Source organism: Dendrobates tinctorius, unplaced genomic scaffold (assembly GCF_039654945.1).
Source record: "Dendrobates tinctorius isolate UK_male_01 unplaced genomic scaffold, ASM3965494v1 ptg000003l, whole genome shotgun sequence".
In the NCBI taxonomy this organism is placed as follows: domain Eukaryota; kingdom Metazoa; phylum Chordata; class Amphibia; order Anura; family Dendrobatidae; genus Dendrobates; species Dendrobates tinctorius.
Genome location: NW_027361671.1, coordinates 23,866,894 through 23,890,055, shown reverse-complemented (window position 1 = coordinate 23,890,055; position 23,162 = coordinate 23,866,894). Strand labels below are relative to the sequence as shown.

Here is a 23,162-nt window from a genome sequence, read left to right as displayed (position 1 = left end):
CTTTCATTGTTGCTGTAATTGGTGGGCTTATGATGAATAGGAGGTGCCTGTTACTTGCGGTGGGTGATTGGGGCAGAGATGGCGTAATCTGTTTACTAGACCTGATAGCTGCCAATATATTATTTATGCCTTTGTATCTGTAGTGAATTTCTTCTCCAAAACCTGCTGTAAAGAAGCATCTAAAATTCGGGAAAAAATTGAGTTTTTACTTTCATATATATGAATTTGATGTTTATTTTTGGTACCACAGTTTTGAGGTATTTTGGGGGGGAAAATTGCTTATATCAAAAATGCATTAAAAAAAAAAATCAGCAAAAGACATGAATATTTCTCTGGCACTGCATATTTACCGTATATACTCGAATATAAGCTGAGTTTATCCAGCACATTTTGTAATGCTGAAAAAGCCCCCCTCGGCTTATACTCGAGTAAGGGGTCCTACAAGACGGAGGGGGAGCGGCAGCGGCGGAGCAGCAGGTAACGGTAACAGGAGGCTGGAGCCGGCTGCTGCAGCAAACATCTGTGCCCGCTGCTAAAGAGAAATTAATATTCACTGCTCTCCACTCCCATGGACTTGGAGATCAGTGAATATTCATTCCGCTTAGTAGCAGGCACCCGTGATCACCCGGCTGCTGCAGAAAGCCAGCTACTGAGGATACTGTGCCTGCTATTAAAGAGCACTGAATATTCACTGCTCTACATTCCTATAGTACCGGCGTGGCGCGCAATGAGTATTCCGGCAGCTGTCTTATGCTTGTAAGTAGCGCATGACATCCCTGCCATGCTCTGATTACAAGCATAAATCAGCTGCTGGCATCGGAACAAGTCGTTGTGAGGGAGCGCAGGGAAGGCAAGTAGGATTTTTTTTAATGTTTTTCTGATGAGGGCCATGCATACCAAGATAGAGGCGAGGGTGCCATGCATACCAGTATAGGGATGAGGAGGCCATGTATACCAGGATAGGAATGAGGGGGCCATGCATACCAGGATAAGGATGAGGGGGCCGTGCATACCAGGATAGGGATGAGGGGGCCATGCATACCAGGATAGGGATGGGGAGACCATGCATACCAGGATAGGAGGGGGGCAGCACATACCAGGATAGGGATGAGGAGGCCATGCATACCCAGGATAGGGATGAGGGGGCCATGCATACCAGGATAGGGATGAGGGGGCCATGCCTACCAGGATAGGGATGAGGGGGCCATGCATACCAGGATAGGGATGAGGAGGCCATGCATACCCAGGATAGGGATGAGGGGGGCATGCATACCAGGATAAGGATGAGGGGGCCATGCATACCAGGGTAGGGATGAGGGGGGCATGCATACCAGGATAAGGATGAGGAGGCCATGCATACCAGGATAGGGATGAGGAGGGCATGCATACCAGGATAAGGATGAGGGGGCCATGCATGCCAGGATAAGGATGAGGGGGCCATGCATACCCTGGATAGGGATGAGGAGGCCATGCATACCCAGGATAGGGATGAGGAGGCCATGCATACCCAGGATAGGGATGAGGGGGCCATGCATACCCAGGATGGGTATGAGGAGGCTATGCATACCACAATAGGGATGAGGGAGCCATGCATACCAGGATAGCGATGAAGGAGCCATGCATAGTAGGATAGGGATGACTGTGCCATGCATACCAGGCTTTTACTCAAGACAATAAGTTTTATACTCTCGTCTATACAGTACTTGCTGATCGATATCAAATATCTGCCTGCAGCATTTTTTAATGTGGAAAAACTGGAAAATTGCCCTAACTAAAAATGCTGTGTGTGAAGGCTCCCTTGATGATTTATTATATGAATTAGATTTTAGCCAGTATGTCTAAATGTTCCTGAATGGGTGATAGATTTGGGGTACAGAGGTGCAGTTTAGAAGATGACTTTCCAGTATCAGCAGCTCCTTTCTATTCTCTGCAGTAGTTCTCATTAGTAGTAAGTGCTGAGGGACTCTCCCCTGTGGCCCCATTTCACTGTGGTCCTGATCTGTATCAATAGGATCTATGTTGTGGTAATTTAAAGCAGCAGTTCCAGGTTTACAAATCAGTGGCTACTTAATATAAAGCTCTAAATTTTTCTTATTGTTCTGTCATAAACCTGCACCGATAAACTTTATGAGCCCCCTGAAAGCAGCTGTACCATTTCCCCTCATGCTTCATTTTCCCTCTTGAAAATTAGCCGAGATTTACAGTAATATTATTATTACTCAGCATGTTCAATTGTTATTTCTCGATTCCAGTTTTAAGTCTAAGATCTTTTGAAATGGCATATTAATCACAGCCTAAAACGCCTCGCTGAAATGACACATTAATATAAAGTTGGGAACACGTCTAATTCTCCTGAATGTTTTCCTTACATAACAGTTTATATGTTCAGACCTGATCTGTGACATGTACTCTAAAGTTAAGTGCCATTAATCCATTTACAGCTGCGAGCTGCAAAGATCCAAAATTACCAGTTAAAGAATTTATCAGATGTTGAGGGGAATTTACACTCTCTGGCGTTGTTCGGCTTTTAAATGTTAAGTGAGAAGCATTTGCAAGGCTTAAAGTCAGCCTTTTTATTTTTCTTAAAATAGGGGGTTAGTTTGGCAACAGTCCTCGGTTCTGAGCCTCTTGGCCATGATCCAACACGCTGGTTGTTTGGCCACACTTAGTTCCACATGGCTGGCTCTAGACGGCAGAAATGGCCTAGCTCTTTATTGACCTATTGCCCGCGACACTCCCACCTCATTCTCAAGGTTTTCATCCCCATCAGAATCCAGGGAGATTGAATCATTGCAGCTAAAATCGAGAACCGCTCCTTTGTTAGCTGAGCTAAACACTGTATCACAAGCAAGGTGTCTGTTCATTTTAGATGACTCTCATTAAATTGAGCATTTGACTTCATAAATACATGGTGAAATTCACATTCCTCGCTGTTATTGCTGGGTTTTTAAGCATTGAGATATAATGGCTTAATTGTCAGTATGCGGATTGAAAGATGGATTCCTTGTAGTCAATGGAGAGGAGATGAATGCAAAGCCTAATATGCTGAACTAGTGCACCATTGAGCGTAACGGCATAAGTCTCTACGTCTCTCCAGTCCAATTGCTTCCTACAGTAGTAAATTGTATAGATATGGTGAAAGACAAAGATCCATATGGTTTGGTATTGAAGTTTCTTCATTTATTAAAAAGTGTTTTTAACATTATTATAGTGCTGTGTAGTGATTGTCACCGTTGGGGCTCACAGTATATTTTACCTATCTTACAAAGAAGGACCTGCCAGGTCTAATCTCATTGTAGGCCAATTAACGAATTAGTAGATTTGTATTAGTTTTTGGCATGTCTCAGGGAACATATGCAGCCTCCATGCAGATATTTGAGATTCATTTTTCATAATATAAGTAGATCTATAAGAATAGTCTCTCCTCTTGTAGTTGATGTGATCTCACCTAGAGACCTAAAACTGCTGCAGCTAACCACTGGTTGAAGGATGCAACTTGTCATAGATGTTACACTGGCAGTTGAATGCGACGCTGGTGGATATGGACCCACTGGGCTTAACCTGGAGGGTCTACCTGGTCTTGACTAGAGTTTCTGGTGGTGAGGATAGGCTGGGCTACCGGTAGACATTAGGTACCACTCCAGTACAGTCCATTGGTTTGCAGCAGCTGACCTGGGGGGTCAGAGTCGTGGGTACAAGGTATAGGGGGCAAAGAAAAATATGAGGTCAGGTCAGACTATTCGATGTCGGGGCAGGCACCACAGGTTGATGATATGTACCTGAGGTCAGGAGTGAAGATATTAGACTGGATGGGTATACAAACCGGGTCATTATCGGTAAAATCAAAATATTCAAGCACTAATTGAACACTAGCAGTACAAATTGACAAGGAACCAACATTTGGTCAAAGAGTCGTGGCAAAAACTGCCTAATATATAGCCTGCTTGCACGGGATAGGCTGGGGAACCCAATCTCTGCAGGACACAGCAGTGTTATATTCCTGGAGCGACTGGCAACAACCCCCTCAGGGAGCTGGCTTGATGCAAGGAGAAACAGCGTAGTGACCGCGATGAGTGGGGCGGCATTGAGGAGTCATGCTAGTTACTGCTGTTTCAATAGAGTTGTGATGTCATCCCTATGGCAATGATAGGAGTCATCATAGTACTCTGGTAATGATGGTATGAAGTTTGAATAGTACATTTGTTATATAGAATGTTTAGTTCCTATTTCGGGGAACAAAACAAACAATTTTGTGAGCATACAGTCTTTAATTTTGTTTGACTTTGGATGCTAAAAACATATCTAGTGCCAGTATAAAAATAATGTAAATTGAGCACTCTGACCTCCAGAAAAGCAGAGCTAGAAGAAGCATGATTTAATGCAAACAACAGTCACTTGGTAATACATCCTGTTACTCTCTCCCATGGATATGCACTTTTTGTAAAGAAAAGATTTTTTTTTTCTCCCAGTTTTGTGAGGGCCATATTTTTTTCCTATTTTTCATGTCCAATTTGAGCAGCTTACTTTTTTTTGTTATTGTTTTGCTATATCTAATTTGTGACATACATCCCTGGCTTAACTGTCTGATTTTTTTTTGCGTGATGTACCTGTTATGCTGAAACACGAGTGTCTTTTAAAAAATTGATTACATCCATAACTTATTACTTCCTTTTGGTTATTTCTCTCTACAAACTCTCCCTTCTTCAAGCTTTCTTGGAGGTTGCTACCAAGCTCTTCCGTCTGCCTAGCTACTACACTGATGCCTGTTCTCTGTGCCAGTCATTGCACTGATTGCCTTTTCACTTTAGAAACTTAAGCTTGTTACTCACTCACACAGATATCCACCAATCTCCTATATCTCATCCCCATTTTCTGTTTTCCGTCCTATATATGCTCTATGCTTAGCCATGATAGAAGTATAATAACCTGATCTGAATCGGCCACTGCCATATCCAATTTTTTTCCTTTTGTGGCACCAGTTCTCTTTAATGACCTACATAGGACAATCAGATTATTTCCTGCATCCACAGGTTTAAGTTTACCCTGTTACTGTTTTAAAGCCTATCTCATTTCATATATTGACTCCTGTCCATTTATCAACTGTATCTGTACATACAGTCTGTGATCTATTAGTATACCCAAGTCTCTTTCACACTTGCTGTTGCTTAGTTCTATTCCTACAATTTTATAGATGTACTTTTCTTTTTCTTTCCCACTTGTTGAATTTTGCATTTCTCACTGTTAAATGCCATTCTATTAGTCGCTGCCCATTGTTCAAGCTTATCTAGGTCTTTCTGAATCCTTTCTCTGTCTTCTCTGATGTTAGCTATCCCTCTTAGCTTTACATAATCTGCAAATTTGATTAGTTTCCCTTCATTTCCATTATCTAGATCATTTATAAAAATGTTGAACAACAGTGGGGCCAGGACAGAGCCTTGTGGTACCACTTGAAACACTCTTCCAATTGGATGTGCAACCATTTATTACCACTCGTTGAGTACGATCACTGAACCAGTTATGAATCCACCTAACCGTAGCCTTGTTAATCCCATACTTGGTCATTTTTTCAATAAGGTTAGTATGAGATACTTTATCAAATCGAAGTCGAGATATAATATATCTACCGCATTTCCCTGATACACCCAGTTAGTGATTCCATCATAGAAAGAAATTAGATTAGTCTCGCATGACTTGTTTGCTACATACCCATTCTGGCTTTGGGTATTTACTGTATTCTTATCCAAATAATTAAATACTTGCTGTTATTTTAGTTATTTTGTTCAATTATCTTTCCTGGTATAACAGTAAGGCTCACTGGCCTGTAACTTTTTGGCTGCATCTTCTTTCCTTTTTTGAAGATAGAGACAACATTTGCTTTTCTCCAATCTTGTGGGACTTCTCGGGTTTCCAGGATTTTTCAAAGATTCTGGCTACTGGTTCTGCAATTTCCGCTGCTATCTCTTTCAGTACCCTAGGATGTAATTCATCTGGACCAGGAGATTTCAATTCATTTAAATTAGAGAAGTGTTCCTTCACCATCTTTCTCTTTATGGAGAGTGTGGATTCTTTTATTCCTTTGATGGCACCGTGAAGATCAGTTGATGTTAAAATTGCTTTCTTATAGAACACAGATGCAAAATAGGAATTTAAAAATTCGTCCTTCTCACCATCATTATTGACCACTCTTGATTGTAAGATCTTGCTAACGGTGGGACCTTACTCCACTTGTTTGAATTGTTGAATAGTTTGTTACTTTGTAACTTTCGTTCCACATATATCTGCAGAGCATGCCATGGCATATAATTATTTTTATTATTATTGGGAATTATGCTTTATGTTTGTGGCGGGATTTCAGAAGGTGCATTCAGTACTCTATAGTATGTTTTCAGTTTTAAAGGTCTGATCTGGTAATCCCGGCTGTAAGCATATGGCCTTTAACAAGCGGGTTACATTTCTTGGCACTGCATCAAAGCTGCGGCTATGGCATTAAGTAGCAAATCTGGGTAACCCTGATTGTATAATTTCAGGTAAAATCCACAGTTTGATATTCACTCAAAGTCAGACCTGGTTTTACGATTTCTACCAAAACAAGATTACATTTCTTTTTTCAACACGTACTTAAATATTCCCCATGATGTAACAACAAGGCTAAGCTAGAAGCTTTATTAGGCCTTCCGCTGCCTGTGGTTCTTCAAAGTTCAGGGAAAATATATAAGACTTGTTATAAATTCCTAGAGCAAATGGGACACCTGTGGTGTGTTTCCGTAATATTCCGAGTTAAAACGTCGCTGAAGGAGAGTGCCACACTCCTCGAAATACCATAAAACTGTCACTTAAAATATGAGTCAACTTATATGGCAGAACAGCTAAAAGCAAACGTTGTTTCAAAGCGCTGGAATGTGACAAATCTCTCTCCAGTACTAGTTCCCGGTCTGAAGAAATGCCTCACTTTAAATGCATTCTTCATGGGGACTAGACGACTTATGCTTTCAGTCCTTACATTCATTCTCTTTAGGTCCTTTATGGCCACAAATTGTTATAGCCTCACAGTTGCTCCCGACAAAGCAACAAGTCAACTACAGCGTGTTATTGGATTAGGGCATATCCTCGCATCGAGCTATTACTTTGCATCACATATCTAATTTTGCTGTCAGAAAAGTTGTAGAATAAGAATATTTACGTATTTTTTTCAGGATCATCTCTTTTTTGATATGCCCATCAGATTGCACTGGTTGAAATTAACTCTGCAATTAGCTTCTCCCGCTCTAGCGCTGCCTCTCTGCCACTGTTCCCATCTTTATTGCCAAGCTGTAGCTATGTTGTCACAATTTCAAGAATGTGACCGCTGCGGCCAATCACTAGGTTCAGTGGCTTGTGTTATCTTTATAGGTTTATATTGCACTAGTCGATATATACGTGCACTTGCTGATGTTTTAAGGATATTCTGCTTATTTGAAAATGGACACAGCCTGTAGGGAGACAGCTAATTTCTGAAACCTTCATGTGTTCCCTAGAGTTGGTCTATGTCCCTCTCGGGTGCGCCTTTGGCCTCTGACGCTTTATTTATTATGTAAAATGACTTCATTTCTTAATAGCTTCACACATTGTCATTTTATCAGTACGTCTATTTTTAGACTGCCTCTGTGAGTCATAATATTGGGTAAAGAACATTGTAGGCATTACATAGACCATATGACTTTTTTGTGCCAGTATATGGAACTCTTAGGCTACTTTCACACATCAGGTTTTCGGCGTCAGGCGCGATCCGGCGTCGTGCCGGAACGCCGGATCCGGCAAATGTTTCGTAAAACCGGATGTGACGGATCGGGTTTTCTGCCGGATCCGTCTTTTTCTTGACAGACAAAACCGGATCCGTCTCATCCGGTTCATCCGTTTTTCTATCCGTTTTTCGACGGATTACGCCGGATCCGGTTTTTAAAATTGACCCTTGTGGCCTTCCAAACGGGATTGGCTACTGGAAAACTATATATAGCATGTTCCTACAGCCCTTCTTTGACAGGTTGTAGAGGAGAAAGTGCAGGTTGGAGAGAAGAGCAAGTTACTGGCGAAGATGGATGTTGTCATTGGAAATATTTTGAAGAATTTGGCGGATTTTATAGCGGAGGCAAATCGTTTGAGGGTGATTGTTCTGGAGAAGGAGAGAGCGAGACAGCAGCGCATCAGGCATCGTAGACGACGTTTGTGGATCCACCCCATCACAGCCAAGAGAATGACGCGTGGGGTCTATTCTACACTCTGCATGGACCTTCGACGAAACCCGGATACATTTTTTGGATATGTTAGGATGAAAATGGAGAATTTTGATTACTTGGTGGAGCGCATTGCACACCTCATAAGAAAAGCGGACACCTATTGCAGCTTCTCTGTTTCACCCGCAGAGCGTCTGATGGTGACTTTAAGTTAAGCCACATTTATTGGATATGCTCGCATCAGAGCACACTTTCACTGCAATCTTGTTGGTGGTAGTTTGTATCTCCAAGTGTTATAGGTCAGTTTTGGTATGTAATGCTGTGATTTAAAACTAATTTATTGTTTTTTAATTCCCCACAGATTTCTTGCAACTGGAGAATCCCTTTCGTCACTGCATTTCCAGTACAGACTCGGGATTTCCACCATATCTGGAATTGTGAAGTACACATGCCGTGCACTGTGGGACTCCTTAGCTGAAGAGTTTTTACCAGAGCCCACAACAGAGAGGTGGATTGAAATTGCTGACAAGTTTCAACAGATATGTCAGTTTCCAAACTGCTTGGGCGCTGTGGACGGGAAACATATCCGCATTGTAAAGCCAGCTGGATCGGGATCGGAATATTTCAATTACAAGAAATATTTTTCAATTGTCCTCATGGCCATCGCTGACGCGGAATACAAATTTATTGCGGTTGATATTGGGGCCTATGGCCGCTCCAATGACTCTCAAGTTTTCAAACTGTCTGCCATGGGGTGTAAACTGTATGGAAACACCTTCCAGTTCCCACCACCTAGACCGCTGCCGCAAACATCTGGTCCACCTATGCCATTTGTCTGTGTAGGGGATGATGCCTTCCAGCTGTCAGAACACCTTTTGAAACCGTACTCTAGCAGAGGATTGACAAGACCAAAACGCATTTTTAATTACCGCCTCACAAGAGCAAGAAGAATGGTTGAATGTACCTTTGGTATTCTGACAGCCAAATGGCGGGTCCTATTGACTGCGATCAACCTCAAGACAGAAACTGTGGACGAGGTGATCAAAGCGTGCGTGGTACTCCACAATTTTGTTATCTGCAAGGAACCCATTTCCATTGAGGACACCTCTGAAGAAACCACCTTGCAAGATTACCATGACATTACCACTAGAAGTTCTGTGACGGTTTCAGTAATGAGGGACAATTTTGCACTATACTTTATGTCACCTCAAGGCAGAGTACACTGGCAGGATGACAGAGTGTGAAAGATTTGTGCCCTAACCAAACTTGTGTACCTTCTGGACCAACAGTATATACCTTTGCCAACCAAAGTTGGCTATCTTGTCATGGTCTCTATTTTTAGCTTTAGGCCACAGGTGTGTACCTGGTTGTGTTTTATGCAAAGTATTTCACCTTTTAACAAAAGTTGTGTACATTGTTAGGAAATCACCAACAATAAACACAACTTTTTAGGTGAAATACTTTGCTTCAAACACAACCAGGAACACAACTGTGGCAAAAAGCTAAAATTTACCCACAGTTATATACCTAGTTTTGAATACCATTTCACCTTTTAAATACCCTGTATTTAACCTTTTTCGCCGCAGAAAGAAATGACAGACAACCAGTGTAAAATAATTTAACTTTTATTGAAAAATGTTTTTTTTAGTAAACTTTTTTAAAATTTTAATAAACTTGTTTAATAAAGCTTTGAAACTATAAAACTGAAACCATAAAACTGGTCATTTTTATTTAAATACACACATTATAAATCTGTGTAGTGTGTGGTGGAAATACTGCTGTAGGGGCTGCGGGACACTTCGACACTGGGAGTGTGGAGAGAGGACTGGGATCGTGGTGGGGAAGGAACAGTTAGAGGTGAAGGTGTGGAAAAAACTACAGAATGGGTGGACATGTGGGAAGCAGAAGAGGTGGTGGGTGGTGGAGTGGAGGGTTGGGCAGGGACTGTAGGAGCAGATGATGTTGATGGCAAGTTGTATGGGGAAGGAGTTTGGTACGGGGCAGGTTGCTGGAAGTGGGGAGATGTCTGGTACGGGGCAGGTTGCTGGAAGTGGGGAGATGTCTGGTACGGGGCAGGTTGCTGGAAGTGGGGAGATGTCTGGTACGGGGCAGGTTGCTGGAAGTGGGGAGATGTCTGGTACTGGGGAGGTTGCTGGTACTGGAGAGTTTGCAGGTACTGGGGAGGTTGCTGGTACTGGGGAGGTTGCTGGTACTGGGGAGGTTGCTGGTGCTGGGGAGGTTGCTGGTGCTGGGGAGGTTGCTGGTGCTGGGGAGGTTGCTGGTGCTGGGGAGGTGGATGGTGCTGGGGAGGTGGATGGTATGTAATAGGAGGGGGAGGATGGAAAGTGGCTGGAGGGGGTGTAGATGTAATAGGAGGGGGAGGATGGAAAGTGGCTGGAGGGGGTGTAGATGTAATAGGAGGGGGAAGATGGAAAGTGGCTGGAGGGGGTGCAGGTGGAGGAACTACTGTGGTGGGAGGAGGTTGGGAGGTAACTTGCTGGAGAGCAGCGTGGCATGAATGCATTACATGCATCTGCTGGGCAGGAGAGAGCGTTTCCATGCGCTCCACAACAGACCTGAAAAAGGTGTGGTTTGGCGAAGATCTTGCTTCTGAATGCATGGTTTGCAGAAGTGTCTTCACCTCCAGAATGCTGGAGTTGATCTGCTGATAGCCTGCGGAGATTTGCTCTGACAAGACTTTTAGACAGTTCTGGAAAGATGCATTCAGATGCAAGAACTCTGGCGCATAAGTCTTTTCCTGACCCCTCTGCCGCTGCCGCCCAGTACCCGCAGGTGTACTAGAGGTGGCAGGGGCAGAAGGGTGGGGTAAAGGGAAAGCGATCTCCTCACCAGCAGCTTCATGTAATGTAGGCGGCCACGATGCTCCTGTGCTGGTGGATGGGACAGATGGGTCGAATGTGTGGGAAGGTGCAGATGTACCGGGGCGGTCGAAGTGTCCCTCGGTGCCGGTCTCCTCAGGGATCGCCTCAGAAGGGTCCAATCGTGCAGGCTCCCGAGTGCTGCTCACCGTGCTGTGGAATAAAGAGAAAAAAAACAATTAAAATACTGACATGGTATGGCCCTGGCTGAAAAAAAAAAATTTACATCTAACATTTTTTTTCACATGTGGTGTGTAATATTTACCTTCTAGTGACCATTGTTTCCCGGAGGAACGACAGGGCTTCTGCGTACTTGTACTTGCTCCTGCGTCCTCCAGATCCACTCGGGGCCCGCATCTCTTTATTGAACTCCTTCTTGAAACGATCCCTCACAGACCGCCACCGATTCACAATTCTGTTCCCTGAAACGAGAAAGGACAAAGTGGTTAGTATACAACATCAGTGTTTCCCAAACTCCAGTCCTCATGGTCCCCAGGGGTCATGTTTTCAGGATTTCCATAGTAAATAGAAATCCTGAACACATGATCCGTGGGGACCACGAGGACTGGAGTTCGGGAAACACTGGTTTACATCAAGCGACCGGTACTGTATATACTTACGCTCTTTAATCTGGGCCCGAACATCGAGGTCCTCCCAGCGGCCCACAAGGAGCGAACAGATTTCCTCCCAGAGTCGTCGGGTAACGATAAGGTCAGCGTGGCGGCGGTCAGCCATATTCCAGAGCGGCTCCCTTTCTCTGACGAGATCAATGAGGTGGTCCACATCGAGTCCTCCATCCTCACCGTCAGAGTCGGGAGCACGCTGTGAAGGCTGTTAAAGAAAAAGACAAAAATAACATAATTAGCCTCCACAAAAGAAATGAAATAAAAAGTGCAAAAAAAACAAAGCAAAAATATTTATACTTACACGCTGGTGACCGCCGCGTTGCTGTCGCCGACGACCCTGGGAGGCACTGCGAGGACCTCTTGGCCGAGCACCAGATTGGGAAGACTAGAGAAGAAAACAAAAAATGTTATGTCTTTGGATGTAGGCATTTGTTTGCTGTGTGTGGTCTGCAGAACATTGTTTTCTATGTGTTTTGTGTAGTGTGATGTTGTGTTTCTGCGTTTGATGCAAAAAACTTACCAATTGTGAGCCCACTCCAGGTGTCTGTCCACCCCTTCCTTCTTCTTCTGGGAGCTCCTCTCCATCTTGTGAATCCTGTTTTGAAATAAAAGGCAATGAATAGACATATATTACAGAGATGATGGATTTTGGAAATAAAAACTTACCGTCAAACGCTGACGATGCGAGGGAGGGCTCCCAGAAGATGATGTGCTGTCTTCCTGGTGGCCACACTCCATGCCTGTGGGTGGTGTTCCAGCTGCTGCCATTGCTGCTGCTGCATCTATTGGGCGGCTGTTGAATAAAGAGAAACAGAGGGCCAATGAATATCTTGATATTCAATAGCCCTAGTTTGGAGGAATGGGGGATTTGATAATTACCGTCTCTCATCTGCTACTGGCCTCCCCTCCTCAGCATGTTCCATTTGCTGCTCCATTTGGGGTGGTGGTGGTGCTGATGGTGCTGCAGTGGTCTCCTGCCTTCTCCTGCTTCGCTTGGTTGCTTTCTTGGGTGGCATGTTGGGTGTGGCTGTGGGTCCCACTGTCTTGCTTTTATATATGTCTTGTGGGCAGAGCTACTGAGCATGCTCAGACCAAAAAAACCGGATCCGGCCACCGGATCCGGCTTTCGCCGGATCAGGCGCATTGCGGCGCTCATAGGCTTTCATTGTGTGAAAAAGCCGGACGTGCCGGATCCGGCGTGTCCGGCTTTTTCGCCGGAGACAAAAAACGTTACAGTAGCCGTTTTTTCCAGACGCCGGATCGCGACACATTGCCGGATCCGGCGAAAACCGGATGAAACGCATGGCCATACGGCGCGATCCGGCGCAAATGCAAGTCAATGGGGGGGAAACCGGATCCGGCATTGCATTTCGCCGGATTCGGTTTCTGTCAAAAGCGCCGGATCGCGCCTGACGGCGAAAACCTGATGTGTGAAAGAGGCCTTAGATCCTTTTGCTTAAATAGGATGCAGTACTATAGATACTTGTCAGGCTCTCTTCAAATTGAGCACAGCCTTCTTTTGTAAGTTTGTTTCTGGAGGGTTTGATACAATTTGCTGTCATGTTTGGCATGCATTCCACTTGGCACACGTTTATTAATTTTGCTAAATTAGTGCTTGGTCTTTCAAGCTTTGTTGAGAACACTTTTTTATGTCTTTTGATGCCACTATTATTCAATTTTTTGGCCGTGTAAAACCTGAAAACCATCAGGACATTAACGGTTGAAGCAGACCAAATACAAAGTTATATATACCGTATTTTTCGGATTATAAGACACACTTTTTTCCCCCAAATTTGCGGGGAAATGATGGTGTGTCTTATAATGCGTATATACCTTACCGGTATCAGTATTGCAGGTCCCAGGCTTTGTTGAAGGGGTGTGCGGCGGTGCTATGGGGTGTCCGGCACTGCGGCGGTGCTGCTGCGGGTGTTTCCATCGCTGCCGGGCTCTGCTGACATTTTGTGAAAGGCCTGACCCCCGGCAGTTACATGGTTTCCTGTTCGGTGGACTTCGGAAAAGTGGCCGCCGGGGCGGCGCATGCACAGATGAAGATCTCAGCACCAAGATCTCGAGAGATGAGACTTCATGGAACTGCCGGGGCTCTGGCTTTTCGCAAAATGTTGGCAGAACCCCAGCAGTGCTGGACACCCGCAGCAGCATCAGAGGAACCCGCAGTAGCGCTGGACACCACAGCAGCACCAGACACCCGCATCGGAACAGCCCCTCATCCCAGCCTGCAGCATCACCCCACCCTGCTCCTCCAGCAGCGACCCTGGGACCCCGTTTCACCGCAGCCACCACCCCCGGTAAGCAGTAAGACACATGAAGTACCACCATTTTCTTTAAATAAAAAATCCTATTTTTCTTCTCAAAATTTGGGGTGCGTCTTATAATCCGGATCGGATATAAAATACGTTATATGTATGTAATTTGTCCACTCAAATATTTCTAAACACCCTATAGGAGAAATGAGTCTACCTAACCGACAGGAGTACTACAATACAAGGTCTGTAAAATAACACAATTAATGCTCTCCACACAATTTTTGCAGTGCCATGGTTATGGTGTTGTATTTAGGGCTCTTTAAAATGTATTGTCGAGTAGATAAATTTGTGCTCATGTTTTTGTTGTTATGGTTCCTACAAAGGAAACGTAAAGTTATTTCTGCATGATAATTATACAATGGTCAAGCTTTAGTCTGTGTGTCATTATACTTCACCATATAACTCAAAGGTATCGGCAGAGTTTAATTCCTGTAGTGATTTTCCTCTTTTAGATCCCATGAAGCATCATATACTTTCCTCCCTCTCTCCAGCCAGTGTGAGCCACCTTCCATAATAACTTGACTGTTTTCTGGCCTCTCTCTACTCCTACTCGGTTTTGTACAACTTTCTTCCTCTCTCTGATCTGGTCAGATGCTTTTCTGCACTATAGCAGCAGTGAGCTAGGGAAACGTCTCTGCTGCACCAAATTACAGGATATTTTAATGAAGTCTAATTAATAAAGTATGCTCAGTTTTGGCTTTAGCAAGCCAATAAAATAGGCATTCAAAATGTATAAAACCTTTAATACTGCCAATAGACCTTCCCATTTAGACCATTTTTCCTCAAATGGAAAGTAGTTTTTTTTGTGTGGCTTCATACTGAGATAGCATTATCTGACGTTTGTTGGATTTTTCTTCAGACACAAATTACTGAGTAGAATCTCACTGGTTGCTGCGGTTTTGATTAAAAACGACTTTATCTGCTGCAGGTCTAGCAGTACTCTGAATGCTGAGCTCTGTATAACCCCCGCCCTCGCCACTGATTTGGCAGCTTTCTGTATACACTGTGCATAGGCAGAAAGCTTTCAATAATCAGTGTTGGGGCAGAGCCTCTGAATGCGAAGGACTGCATGGAAGCAGGTTTAGTAGCTCTCTAGAGATGATCTCCTAACTGATAAAACAGTTATTTTATAAAAACTATACTAAGCTGTCGATCAATGGTGTGGCGGAGTTATACAGAGATCAGTATTGACAGAACTTATAGATCTGCAGCAGATAAAATCACAATTTTATCAATAGTGCAGCAATCAGCCCAGTATGGTTATGTGCACATGCAGCATTTCTGCTGCGTTTTTTTTCTGCAGCCAAAACCTACTCTCTTGGCAGTAAAAACTGCATTCAAATTCCCCTTTTTTGAGCATTCCCATTCATTTTTGCTGTGTTTTTTTCAACGTTTTTTATGTGCAATTACATGTGTGCTTTGTCTACAGTACATGTTAATAAAGTTAGTTATATTCAACAAAAGCACAGCGAAAAAGCTGTTGCATTTTGAATTGCCTTTTTTTTTTTTTTTACCTTTCTCAATGTTTTCTATGGGTAAAAAAAAATTGGCAAAACGCTGATGGAATTGGCATGCTGCAGATTTAAAAAACACTGCAGTTCTAAAATCAACTAAACTATAAAATTAAACAAGCGTGCGCCTGAGATTTCTGAAATCTCAGAGATTTTGTTGGTCCTGTAAAAAGCAGCTTTTGATTTGCATAAAAAAGCTGCAAAAATGCTGCATGTGAACAGTAAACTAAGTGTTACATCACAGGAATCCGGGTCTGCTCTCAGGTTAGTTGGCAAAAGCTTAGTGATGGATTCCCATTAGACGATGGTCCGAACCCACAGCTCCTTTAAATGTTGTATACATTGGAAGATTATTTAGTACTAATTCTTTACTTTCACACATTTCCTAGTGTGCCTCTATCCAGAGCCTTTCTATTTCAAATGTTTATTATGCCATTTCTTTTTTTGCCTTTCTTGCATTGTTCCATTATGTGGCGGTGAGGGTTTGGATAGTGTTTTCTTGTTTTATTCTAATAAAATTGTCAGTGTGATTGCATGTTCTGTTCCTCCTTCATTATAGCTTTCATGAGGCCCGGGATCTCTGTTGTAATAAGTATTCTATGGCAAACAAAGAAACAGCAAGAAAATGAAACGTCCCCGGGAAAGTTAAGTTATTGGAAACCCATCAAAGATGCATCTGCATTTCAATTATAAAGTTTCTGAGCGCATCAGGTCCACAGAGAGGAGAGTTCTGCATTAAAGAATCTCTTCAGGATGTGATTTTTTTGCCTTTATAATGCAGCATCGCCTCTTTCTAAAGAATAATGTACAGACTCTTGTGTATGGCTTGTGTATATCTGTTTTATTTTAAAGTGCCATATATATGGTTTATTTGGCACTTTGATTCCTTCTTTCCCTCTGATACGGTCCCTTTAATGCATCCTACATTTCCCATTGTGTCTCTGCCCCCAGAGGGTGTGGTGTGTTCGTCGGGTGAAATGATCTTTTGTGCTGCACAATAGATCACTGATCAGAGTATCTACTTTCTAGACCTGATAGATCACATATTGACTATTCCGTGATCGGCAGTACTTTTTAGGACCGCAGTTAAATTAAAGTGATGTGTGCAGTATGCCCACCACCCCCTATTCTTTTTACTGATTGGCCACAAACTGGAGCAAGTTCAGAAAAGAGCGACCAGAATGGTGACCGGTCTGCAAACCCTGTCTCATGAGGAAAGGTTGCAGGATTTGGGAATGTTTAGTTTGCAAAAGAGAAGACTGAGAGGAGACTTAATAGCTGTCTACAGATATCTCAAGGGCTGTCACATTGTAGAAGGATCAACTTTATTCTCATTTGCACAAGGAAAGACTAGAAGCAATGGGATGCAACTGAATGGGAGGAGACACAGATTAGATATTAGAAAAAACTTTTTGACAGTTAGAGTGACCAATGAGTGGAACAGGCTGCCACGAGAAGTGGTGAGTTCTCCTTCAATGGAAGTCTTCAAACAGAGGCTGGACAGACATCTGACTGGGATGATTTAGCGAATCCTGCTTTGAGCAGGGGGTCGGACCAGATGGCCCAGGAGGTCCCTTCCAACTCTACGATTCTATGATTCTAAGATGTAGAGCGGATATCCGCAGTGCTGATGTCAGGGCCACTGGTCTATCAGAGGGTAAAGGGGGTTAGCTCAGATGTGCTAAGAACTTTCTACAATACATAGTGAAGTCTGAGTAATTGCCAACTATTTTGTGAAAATGCAAAATCGACCTGAATGCACAAGCGGCAGCAAGCTCATTCACCAGCACCGGATTTGACACACATTCACCTATCTTTAATTTTGACCGTAGGGTTTATTTCACGCAATTGAATCATTGAGCTAAGCATTCAACAGACATTTTCGAAACCCTGAAGGGAGTTCAGGGAAGGCAAGTTTTATCATTCTTCTGTTACAGGCATGTACCTTGTCATTAGATAAAAGGTCAGCGAACTGGCAGGTACGCGATCTGTTGTTTGACATTCTTTTATAACATGTCGTAGCTGAATTTTTTTTTGGCCATTGTTTTTGTCACAGGAAGATAATCTTTCTCAAACCACAGTGAATAAGTTTAAGTAGCTGTCTCATCTAATGGAAAAGGTCATAACATAAGAAAGTGCCACTGGTTAGTGTAGGGTGACACACTGCCCCGCTTGTCTAATTTGATTACACACAGTCAGTGAAGCCTCTGGCAAAGCTGATTTTAACGATAATCAGCTTCTTAACCTTTTGAGAACTAACGTAAACACTACCCACTACTGGTTAATTACGTCGCTCTAAAATATATAATGTGCAAAGGTAGGAGTGTACCACTAACACATGTTGTGACACATTTTAACAGGCTCACTTAAGAGGATTACAGCCACTTTTATCTCCTCTCCTCTTACATGTAGTGAACTCTTTTTTCACATTTGCCGACCTGATAGTGATCTTGTAAAATATAGTTCTTTAGACATGTTCATTGTTTTGCTCAAATGTATGGCTTTTGTACTAGTGTCACTTCATGTATGTGTGACCAACTTGAACAGCCCCTGAAGTTTAAGGGGTTGTCCCTTTTCAGAAAAGTTTTTCATAGGTTGTGGTGGCATTCGCTATGTCACTTACCCCATGTGCAGGGCATTACAGTAGCTTAGGTATCCATGGTTATGACCACTAACAACTAACTGTCACTATATGAGTGGTTGTAACCATGTATACCTAAGCTACTTCAATGCCCTGCACACGGGGTAAGTGACATGGTGAATCAGAATTATACTACATTTTTAATTGGAAGTATTGGAAAATATTTTATATTATATTGTTTTTACACCCACTCCATATTAGGATAGGATTTTGGAGATGGGAATACGCCTTTAAGCTCTTCTGGTCTACCAAAAAAAAAATCATGTGTCTTGATGGCAGCCTCCCTTGCTTCATAGAAGATGTCACATACATGGGCATTGTTTGAGAGCCACTGTTAGAGAAGCTGCATCCATAGGGGTATGTATATGACCAAGGTTGGTCCATTCTACAGATTACTACAAAAGCGATGTCCTGAACGGGCAATGAAAAGTGCAATTTGGAGGGTTGGGTAGGACCAAAGATGGTTTTTCATGAATTTAGGAATCTGTAGTTTAAGGAAGTATGACATTTCCAAATTCAAAGTCCCAATTCTTTGCACTAGGAACATCAAAGGCTAAAAAAAAGTGTAAAAAGACTTAAAACTCAACTTTGTTCTTCAACTTTATTTAGCATATTTTGAATAACCCCTTTAAACGAGACTGTATAGTGCATGTGCTTGCGTACATAGTGAAGCCTATAAAGGACGTCTTGAAAAATGAGGAATCTAAAGGAATATGAAATTTTTTTTCCCATGAAAAGGCATTTGGAATGGATTCCTATAAAAGTAACTCAATAATGCTTAAACTTAAGCCCCCGTCACACATAGCGATCTTGCTAGCGAGATCGCTGCTGAGTCACAAGTTTTGTGACACATCAGCGATCTCACCAGCGAGATCTCTGTGTGTGACACTGACTAGCGACCGGCCCCCCTGCCGGTTATCGCTGATCGTTCTTTAATGGCCAGGACATTTTTTTGATCGCTGGTCTCCCGTTGGCCAGCACGTATCGCTGCGTGTGGCAGGCGGGAGACCAGCGAGCAGGAGCTGGTAACTAAGGTAAACAGAGGGTTTCTAAGCAGCGCTTAGAAAACCGATGTGTACCTTAGTTACCAGCGCACTGGTGCAGGGAGCTGGTAACCAAGGTACACATCAGGTTTCTAAGTGCCGCGTGCCGCTTAGAAACCCAGCGCACTGGTAACTAAGGTACACAGTGGGTAACTAAGCGACGTGCGTCGCTTGTTATCCCCGTGTCGCTGGAGCTGATCGCTGGTGAAGCTGCCTGTTTGGCAGCTCACCAGCGATCATGTAGCGAGCGACACACCAGCGATCCTGACAAGGTCATATCGTTGTCGAGATCGCTGGTGCGTCGGTATGTGTGACGGGGCCCTTAGGGTCAGCCGGCGGCTATCTTTCCCTACTCCTCCATATACAGGAGCACTTGCTGTGCCTGTGTTCTATGACAGCTGCTGCTAGACTCCTCTGGCCGCGACTTATATCGCCAAGAACAAAAGAATCGGCAGTCAGAAATCGGACATGCAGGATCCTTATCTCCCCCAGCGTCGCCTGTTGGAGGAAGAATCAGGAGGCCCCCATGCACATTAGATGGAGCCTGGTGATGTTAGTCCAAAGTATATGGGGGCCTTTAACATTATAGTATACTTGTTATATGACTTAGCAAGTTATCAAATGCAGTACTAGAGGAATGTGAAATATTTGGAATCATCATGTCATAATCTTTCATTCTTTCCAGTTCTGAGCGATACGACAAATTCTGTAATGATGTTTCCGACCTGAAGTCTTGGCCATTGTGACTGATTTTCCATTAAATGAATCTGATGGCCGGTCGGAGCTGTAAGCTTCCTGCAAATCACTTGATGAGAAATCCAGTTCAAATGTCAATGAAGAGCGTGAAATGGTGTTTGGCTGTCATTTGCCAAGTATTGTGTAGCGGTGAATAACTATACAATGCTGACCTTATTTAAGAAAATGAAACAATGCGCTTTGTTATCTCAAAGTAAAATAGCTAATTTCCTTCCATCTGTAATCTATAATTTTAATCAAAAGTGTGTATGAGTCATTGAAATTCTGTTATGGCCGCTTGATAACATTAAATTCAATGAAAACATCAGTGGCCTACAGGATCAATATTTTTAATATGTGTGCGTTGCAGTGCTGCAGATTTTTTTTTTGGCTAATAGATCGCACCCATATTGATTTCCATGGGAAATGTTAGCCTAGTACTAAAATAATTAAAACAGTAAAAAAAAGGACGGCTTATTGGTGTGGAATCTTAAAGAAGATAGAAGTATAAAAATTGGTTATTGACTAAATTGCTTGGGGTGAATGAACTTTGGGCACATGCAGTAAACTGATTCATACTGAGTAGCACCTCGGCCCCTTCAACCTAAAACAGTCAATAAGCTATTACAACAATGCAAATTGTGGTGAAAATACCATGCTGTGCATATAAAAAAAGAACGTGCTGTCAATACTGAAGTGATCCGACCGATTTACATGTGATATTTCTACTGCGCAACAAAAGCACCAACTCGTTTTCGGTATTCTTTTCCTTTTCCTGGATATTTTACAGTTCTACTTTTGAAGCTCAAAATGTATATCCTACTAATTCTAATAGAAGATATATAGCCGGTCACCTAAGAGGTCAATGCAAACCTTAACCCCTTCACTGCCACCACCGGAACAAACGTCAACGCTTCCAGAGTCCTGCAAGCGCTGGTATTCCGGTGCAGGGCTTTATCTCTGACATATACGTTGATGAGATATCGTTAGATAGGTCATCAATATGAAAGCACTATTGATCCCTTTAAATTGGGGCCATTTCCACAAACTATAAGCAAACAAAGGAAATCTTGTAATTATCATTTGGATTAGTCATAACCTGCAGTAGACTAAAGGGCCTGTCATACTATGCGATATCGCTAGCAATATCGCTATAACTTGTGACGTTATAGCGATATTGCTAGCGATATCGCTGTATCTGATACTTACCTACAACCCGCTCCCCCGCTGGTTATCGCTGATCGCGCGAGAACGTCCTGGACTGTTTCTCGCCGTCAGCTTCCTGCTGTGACGACGAGCGACGCGTGGAGCCGGGTGGGAGGACATCAGGATCGCCTGGTGTGACAGGTAAGTAGCGACCCCCGTCCCCAGCGATGTCGCTGGTGAGATCTGCCTGTGTGGCAGCTCACTAGCGACCACTTAGCGATGCACCAGCGATCTTGACCGCGTCATATCGCTGGTCGGGATCGCTGGTGCATCGCTAAGTGTGACAGTACCTTTAGATTTTTTTTTTATTAGTTATAACCATATACTGAAATATTTTATATTTTTTTAATATATTTTTTATTGTTAATTATTTTCTGTACAGGTGGCATGCTACTATGCTCTGTGGATCACAGTTCAGAGATATCCTTTATAGCAGGGTTCCCCAACTCCAGGCCTCAAGGCCCACCACCAGGTCATGTTTTCAGGATTTCCTTAGTATTGCCCAGGTGATAATTGCTTCACCTGTACAATACAAAGGAAACCCTGAAAAAATCATAGAATCATAGAATCATAGAATCGTAGAGTTGGAAGGGACCTCCTGGGCCATCTGGTCCAACCCCCTGCTCAAAGCAGGATTCGCTAAATCATCCCAGTCAGATGTCTGTCCAGCCTCTGTTTGAAGACTTCCATTGAAGGAGAACTCACCACTTCTCGTGGCAGCCTGTTCCACTCATTGATCACTCTAACTGTCAAAAAGTTTTTTCTAATATCTAATCTGTGTCTCTTCCCATTCAGTTTCATCCCATTGCTTCTAGTCTTTCCTTGTGCAAATGAGAATAAAGTTGATCCTTCTACAATGTGACAGCCCTTTAGATATTTGTAGACAGCTATTAAGTCTCCTCTCAGTCTTCTCTTTTGCAAACTAAACATTCCCAAATCCTGCAACCTTTCCTCATAAGACAGGGTTTGCAGACCGGTCACCATTCTGGTCGCTCTTTTCTGAACTTGCTCCAGTTTGTTGATGTCTTTTTTAAAATGTGGTGCCCAAAACTGGACACAATATTCCAGATGAGGTCTGACCAAAGAGGAGTAGAGGGAAATAATGACTTCACGTGATCTAGACTGTATGCTTCTGTTAATATATCCTAGAATTGCATTTGCCTTTTTTGCTGCTGCATCACACTGTTGACTCATATTCAGTCTGTGATCTATTAGTATACCCAAGTCTTTTTCACATGTGCTGTCACTTAGCCCTATTCCTCCCATTCTATATATGCTTTTTTCATTTTTATTGCCCAGATGTAGTACTTTGCATTTCTCCCTGTTAAAAACCATTCTGTTAGTTGCTGCCCACTTCTCCAGTTTATTTAAATCTTTTTGAATCCTCTCTCTCTCTTCTCTAGTATTAGCTATCCCTCCTAGCTTTGTGTCATCAGCAAATTTAATCAGTTTACCCTCAATTCCTTCATCTAAATCATTGATAAAGATGTTGAACAATACAGGGCCCAGGACAGAGCCCTGTGGTACCCCACTTGAGACATTCTTCCAACTGGATGTGCAGCCATTTACGACCACTCTTTGGGTCCGATCACTAAGCCAGTTATGAATCCACCTAACAGTTGCCTTGTCCATTCCATACTTAGTCATTTTTTCAATAAGGATTGTATGAGAGACTTTGTCAAATGCTTTGCTGAAGTCAAGATATACTATATCTACAGCATTTCCTTGATCCACCCAATCAGTGATACCGTCATAGAAGGAAATTAAGTTAGTCTGACATGACTTATTAGTTAGAAACCCATGCTGACTCTGTTTAATCACTTCATTCTTATCCAGGTATTGACATACATGTTGTTTAATAATTTGTTCAAAGATCTTTCCTGGTATAGAAGTCAGACTCACCGGCCTATAGTTGCCTGGGTCCACCTTCTTCCCCTTTTTGAAGATAGGAACAACATTTGCTCTTCTCCAGTCTTCTGGCACTTCT

The 23,162-nt window shown here is 43.0% G+C and overlaps 1 protein-coding gene across 6 annotated transcripts in view; it reads left to right on the top strand.

Annotated features, from left to right (window-relative positions):
- The window catches only part of ARB2A (ARB2 cotranscriptional regulator A), a 663,887-nt gene that overhangs the window by 515,986 nt on the left and 124,739 nt on the right, over window positions 1–23,162 (top strand). Inside the window, exon 11 of one of the 6 annotated variants that reach the window (XM_073587728.1) lies at window positions 5,391–5,536. The exons of the other annotated variants lie outside the window; for them this stretch is intronic. Coding sequence (XP_073443829.1) covers window positions 5,391–5,401 — 11 coding nt within the window. The 3' untranslated portion in view covers window positions 5,402–5,536. Of the gene's footprint in view, window positions 1–5,390; window positions 5,537–23,162 lie in introns of those variants that run through there. 6 annotated transcript variants of the gene reach the window in all.